General features: G+C 32.4%; 1 protein-coding gene across 1 annotated transcript; it reads left to right on the plus strand.

Annotated features, from left to right (window-relative positions):
* The first annotated feature begins 342 nt into the window (after positions 1 to 342).
* LOC134250799 (serine/threonine-protein phosphatase 6 regulatory ankyrin repeat subunit B-like) lies at positions 343 to 4,596 on the plus strand. The gene has a single exon (XM_062733143.1). It carries the CDS (start codon positions 343 to 345, stop codon positions 4,594 to 4,596), a length of 4,254 nt encoding a protein of 1,417 aa, XP_062589127.1.
* Positions 4,597 to 7,139: the final 2,543 nt, after the last annotated feature.

The following is a 7,139-nucleotide window of genomic DNA, read 5'->3' on the forward strand; positions in this document are numbered from 1 at the left end:
GAATGGTTTAAAGATGTATTTGTGATACGTGATGATATTGAACAGTCATACAGAATTTCGCACAGTTCCGTCCAAGAGAGTTTTTTTCAATATCTTTGCCAATATTTTTCAAGGGAAGTTTTTTCTTCTTGTGACCCATCTTTGTTGGTTTCCTTATCTTCTTCACACACGTCGCCAAACAAATTTACAATAGAGGTCGAAATTTTTTCACACTTGATTGAAAGGATAAGAGTGGTGATTTCAGAAATGAAAACAGTGTCTGCATTTAAATCAATATCTTTAATGGAACTTTGGGCAAACAATGAATTTACGGATAAATTTATGAAGAATAAGGAGTGCGTAATGGCAATGAGGGATAGTTTTGATGCAAGAGATGATTCTATGTTGGTTCATTTCTCAAAAGCAGGTAATGCAAAAATGGTTGCCTTTCTGCTGCACAATTCACCAGAAAAAGAAATATATAAGTCATTGAACAAGGCTTGCAGTTACAATCATGTTGATGTTGTGGACATGCTTCTAAAGACAGGTGTTGTTTATGACCTCAAAACTTGTTTCTATGCTGTGCAAAGTGGAAATGCTGAGATGCTGTTCCGTTTCACAGAAAACGTAGATGTTTATCAAACAGAATTTTCAAACCATCCTAATCATTTATTTCTGAAAGTAAGCTTGCTTCATGAAATTTGTCTCCTTGGACAAAATCAACTTATAAATCGTGTAATTGAGCATTACCCATCAGTACTTGATGTACAAAATAGCCAAGGTGGGAATGCACTTCATTTTGTTGCATATGCCGGACAGAAAGATGCTTTTATAACGTTAATACAAAATGGGTCCGATCCTTATTCTAGGAGTCATCATGGCTCTACTGTTCTTCATTACGCTTGTCAAAATGGTAAGTTAGACTTGGTGAAGTATATCTGTGATAAATATCCTGATTTACTCACAGAGGAATTTGATGACTATCATGGCCGCTCTTCTCTCCACTGGGCTGCGCAGTCAGGAAATATTGAGCTATATAAATACCTTTTAAAAAAGGATGCCTCTTTATCAATTATGTTTTGCCAGGATAATCCAATAGGAATGGCTTGTTTGAATGGAAAACTTGAAATGTGTAAGTATTTAGTCAAATATCATTCAAAATTATTTGAATGCAAAATGCGAAATGGATATAAAGTATTACATCAGGCAGCTTGGGCAGGAAATGTTGATATTTTCAAGTGTATGTTTCATGAAGTCTTAGATATTGAATGCAAAACAGATAGCGGCAAAACAGTTCTACACATGTGCTGTATGAATGGTAAGGTAGATATGTGTAAGTACCTTCTAGCAAACTACCCTGATTTAGTAAAAATCATTGACAATGATGGCTGGACTGTTTTACTTCAGGCAGCTTGGGGAGGAAACATTGAAATCTTCGAGTTACTCATAAAAGAAGGCTTAGATGTTAATAGCACAACTAATCAAGGTGAAACAGTCTTACACCTTTGCTGTTTAAGTGGAAAATACAAGATGTGTACGTACCTGGTCAACAAGCACCCAGACTTGGTAAAAAAAAATGACTTCAGGGGGTTTAATGTGTTGCATTCTGCGGCTTGGGGGGGAAATATCAATATTTTCAAGAATCTGATGGAGAGAGGTTTAGATGTTAAAGGTACATCAAATTATGGTCATACAGCCGTACACGAAAGTAGTATGAATGGTAACTTTCAGTTGTGCAAGTACTTGGTGAAGAATTACCTTGAGCTAGTAGAAGTAATTGACAATAATGGAGAAAGTGTACTACATAAAGCAGCCTTTGCAGGAAATGTTGATATCTTTAAGCTCCTTGTAGACAAAAGATTGGACATAACAAGTACAACAAATGAAGGTAAAACAGTTCTACACCTGTGCTGTATGAATGGTAATTTACAGATGTGTAAGTACTTAGCCAGTAATTACCCTTGCGTTGTTAATATCATTGACAATGATGGAATGACTGCATTACACTGTGCAGCCTTTGGAGGAAATGTTGAAATTTTTAAGTTTTTGAACCAAAAAAGATTAGATGCAGAAAACACATCAGATCAAGGTAAAACTGTCGTACATTGGTGCTGTAGAAAAGGAACCCTAGGCATGTGTAAGTACTTGGTCAATAACTATCAACACTTGTTCGAATTCAAAGACAATGATGGATTGACTGTATTACATGACGCAGCATGGGGAGGAGACGTTGGAATTTTCAGGTTTCTAATAAGCAATGGCTTAGATGTTAACAGTAAAACAAATGCCGGTAAAACCGTCCTACATTACTGTTGTAGGAATGGTAAATTAGAACTTTGTAGGTACCTGGTCCAAATACACCCCGAGTTAGTCAAATGTATGGACAGTGATGGCAGAAATCTGTTACATGATGCAGCTTGGGGAGGTAATGTTGATATTTTCAAGTTTTTGATTCAAATAGGCTTAGATGTTGAAATTACAACATACATCGGTAAAACAGTCATGCATGAATCTTGTCTAAATGGGAAAAGAGAATTGTTCAAGCATTTGGTCAACAATTACTCTGGCTTACTAAAAATCAATGACAATAAGGGGGAGAGTGTGTTGCATGACGCAGCCTGGGGTGGTAATATTGATATTTTAAAGCTTCTAATAGAAAAAGGCTTAGAAGTTAAGAGTACAACAGATGTAGGTGAAACTGTCCTACATCGATGCTGTAGGAATGGACAGTCACAGATGTGTAGTTTCTTAGTCAAAAATTATCCTTACTTAATCAAAATCGATGACATTGAAGGCAAAAATGTGTTACATGATGCAGCCTTTGGAGGAAATATATATGTCTTAAAACTTCTGTTGAGCAAAGGCCTAGATATTAAAAGTACAACAGCTGTAGGTAAAACAGTTCTACACCAGTGCTGTATGAGTAATAACTTTCAGATGTGTAAGTACTTAGTCAACGCTCATCCTGAACTCGTCAGTATCAGTGACAATGATGGAAAAAATGTGTTACATGATGCGGCAAGAGGGGGTAATGTAGATGTTTTCAGGTTTCTGAAAGAGAAAAACTTAGATGTTAAAAAAACAACAAATAAAGGTAAAACAGCCCTACACTACTGCTGCAAAAATGGTAAGTTACAGATGTGTAGGTATTTGATTAATGATCAGCCTGACTTGGTGCAAATTGTTGACAGTAGTGGCATAAATGTTTTGCATGAAACAGCCAGGGGAGGAAATGTTAAAATCCTCAAGTTTCTTTTAGATAAAGGAATAGATGTTAAAAATACGTCATTTACAGGTAAAACAATCTTACATTTCTGTTGTAAGAAAGGACAAAAGGAAATGTTAAAGTATGTTATCAGTAAATACCCATCCTTAGTCAAAAGTATTGACAATGATGGCTGCAATCTTTTGCATGATGCAGCTTGTGGAGGAAATATTGATATATTCAAACTTTTGATAAAACACAACTTGGATGTAAAAAGTAAAACAAATAAAGGCAAAACAGTCTTACATCTGTGCTGTAAGAATGGTTGGATAGGATTATGCCTGTACTTAGTAGAGAATTATCATTGTTTGATCAAACTTTCTGATAATAAAGGAAAGACCGCGTTACATGACGCGGCATGGGGAGGGAATATCGATGTTTTCAAGGTTCTAACTAAGCAAAACATTGATGTTACAAATACGACAAACACTGGCAAAACAATCCTACACTTTTGTTGCATGAACGGTAAGTTACAAATGTGTAAATTCTTGGTAAAAAATTACCCTTTTTTAATAGAAAAAATTGACAATGATGGAGAAACCCTGTTACATAGCTCAGCCTGGGGTGGAAATGTATATTTATTTAAGTTTCTGATAGGTAAAGGATTAAATGTAAACAGTAAAACAAAAGAAGGTAAAACAGTCCTTCACATGTGCTGCATGAATGGTAAGGTTCAAATGTGTAAGTACATAGTCGAGAATCATCCTGACTTAGTAAGAATTAGTGACTATGGTAGAAAGACTGTATTACATGAAGCAGCATGGGGTGGAAACATTAAAGTTTTCAAGCTTTTGATAGACGAAGGCTTAGACGTTTACGATAAAACTAACAAAGGTAAAACAGTCCTACACAAATGTTGTATTAACGGTAAAGTGCAGATATGTGAGTACTTAGTCAGTCATCAGCCACAGCTACTGACCGTTCAGGATAATGATGGGTTAAATGCATTACATGATACAGCTATCGGGGGAAACGTAGAACTCTTTAAGTTTCTGTTGGAGAAAGGTCTAGATGTCCACAGTAAAACAGGTTCCGGTCAGACCGTCCTACACCTCTGTTGTCACGTGGGTTGTCACGTGGACAAACAGGCAATGTTTGATTACTTGATAGAGTCTTACCCAGATCTATTATATGTTGTGGACAATGAGTGTAATACGGTCCTACACGTCGCTTGTGCCCAAAATCAAACAAAAATATGTAGCTCTCTGGTTGATAAGTTTCCTGATTTACTTAATATTAAAAATAAGAATGGGGAGAAAGTTGTTGTGTGTTTAGTTGAAGGCAAGAGGCAATTCAAAATGAAAAAACGAACGTTAGGAACAAATTTTTTCCGGAAATTCCTCTTACAGTAAAACACGCTTATAAGGAATACTCTGATACTGAATGTCGCTAACAGCAAAGTGATTTTCATTACAAAACATATCTTCTGCTCAGAATTCCACATATCAAGTGAAAATTCATCTTAGTATTATTGTTTAAATGTATTTTTTTCATTTAGGTCCAATATTTCATATGTATATTTTTTTTCCGGAAAGGATCAAAATTTTTATATGTACTTTTTCAAATAGACCTATCCTTTATTTGTATTTATTCATTGATATCCAATATTTCACTTGTACTTTTCACTAAAGGCCAGTGTTTATGTTTACTTGCGTATTAATGTAATGTATATTTTTTTTATCAAAATGATTTTATTTCCATGTATTGTATATATCTTATTCATGAGTTGTATATACCTATCTTATCCATGTATTGTATATATCTGATTGTATATATCTGATTCATGTGTTGTATATATCTGATTCATGTGTTGTATATATTTGATTCATGTGTTGTATATATTTGATTCATGTGTTGTATATATTTGATTCATGTGTTGTATATATTTGATTCATGTGTTGTATATATCTTATCCATGTGTTGTATATATTTGATTCATGTGTTGTGTATATCTGATTCATGTGTTGTATATATCTTATCCATGTGTTGTATATATTTGATTCATGTGTTGTATATATCTGATTCATGTGTTGTATATATCTGATTCATGTGTTGTATATATCTGATTCATGTGTTGTTTATATTTGATTCATGTGTTGTATATATGTGATTCATGTGTTGTTTATATTTGATTCATGTGTTGTATATATTTGATTGATGTGTTGTATATATTTGATTTATGTGTTGTATATATTTGATTCATGTGTTGTATATATTTGATTCATGTGTTGTATATATTTGATTCATGTGTTGTATATATTTGATTCATGTGTTGTATATATTTGATTCATGTGTTGTATATATTTGATTCATGTGTTGTATATATTTGATTCATGTGTTGTATATATATATGATTCATGTGTTGTATATATTTGATTCATGTGTTGTATATATTTGATTCATGTGTTGATTCATTTGATTCATGTGTTGTATATATTTGATTCATGTGTTGTATATATTTGATTCATGTGTTGTATATATCTGATTCATGTGTTGTATATATTTGATTCATGTGTTGTATATATCTGATTCATGTGTTGTATATATCTGATTCATAAATTGTATAAAATTCCTTCATTGTGCTGGTTATGAGGTTTTGTATATATAATATTTTGATGTACTATATGTAGCTGATTAATGTATAGTGTATTTGATGAAAGAATATGGATAAAACTGGGTTTTGGTTTTTATTTACGGTATTAAGTAGTCTTTGTGAATTAAAACTGTTTGAACAATTCCTTTATACATAATTCACATTTTATAGTACTTCCACATATTTCAGGTAATGAAATGGAAGTGTGTTTTACTACCTTTTTTCTCACATCTTATGTTCTATATAAATTGATGTAAATGATGTGTGTTACGGTTGAATTTATTGTTTATCAGATAAAAGTGTTGTGTACATAATTGATTGACATGCTTTCTTTATTGAATATTACAGATATAGATAATGTTTATATAACCTGATTCATGTGTTTTGTATATCAGATCCATGTATTGTATACCTATCTGATCCATGGGTTGTAGAAATCAGATCCATGTATTGTATATATCAGATTTATGTATTGTATATTTCTGATTTATGTATTGTATATATCTGATCCATGTGTTGTATATATTTGATTCATATATTGTATAAAATTCCTTCAATGGGCTGATTATGAGGTTTTGTAAATAATTTATTGGTGTGTTAAATGTAGCTGATTAATGTGTAGTATATTTGATAAATGATTTTTTTTAATTCATGAGAATAGGAATTATGACGTCTCATTTCTCCAGATTTCAGAGTGCAATGCCGCTTCAAGAAAAATATTTTAGAGTGACACGCCGTGATCTCTTTGTCCTCATGGGTTTTCAAAAATTAAATTAAATTTGTATATTTTGATTATTTAACTGATGAGTTACTATAAGACCTTATGATATTCCATTCAATTGTCATTTTAAAAACAAACAAATAGAGACTATAGTTTTGACACCAAGTATGATTGCATGACGTAACAATAGAGATATTCATACTTGTCCATGGTATTTCATGAAAAAATTGATCTGTTTTCTTATTTGTACAGAGTCCTAAAGACAAAACCTGACATATATATATATATATATATATATATATATATATATATATATATATATATATATATATATATATATCTGCTTTCAGCACTAGGAGGACTTGACCATAAAACCATACTTAGGCAGACATATATAAATAAATTTATTTCTCAATATTATTCATAGTCCATCTCATCAAACAAAGGAAACACGATTATGTGTTTATTGTTAGACTGCAGATGAGATATATTGCATACTAAAAGATATATATTTCTGCAGGTCTGCCTAATTTTCCAAAAGTATGTGGTAGACTTTAGGATGACATTATATGATAACAATA

This window comes from Saccostrea cucullata, unplaced genomic scaffold (assembly GCF_032062105.1).
Source record: "Saccostrea cucullata isolate Sc308-1 unplaced genomic scaffold, CSIRO_AGI_Scuc_v1 ctg2675, whole genome shotgun sequence".
NCBI classification, from domain to species: domain Eukaryota; kingdom Metazoa; phylum Mollusca; class Bivalvia; order Ostreida; family Ostreidae; genus Saccostrea; species Saccostrea cuccullata.

What these genes read in the sequence shown, in the direction of transcription:
- LOC134250799 (XM_062733143.1), top strand. Translation starts at nt 343, where the DNA reads ATGGCAATGAGGGATAGTTTTGATGCAAGAGATGATTCTATGTTGGTT.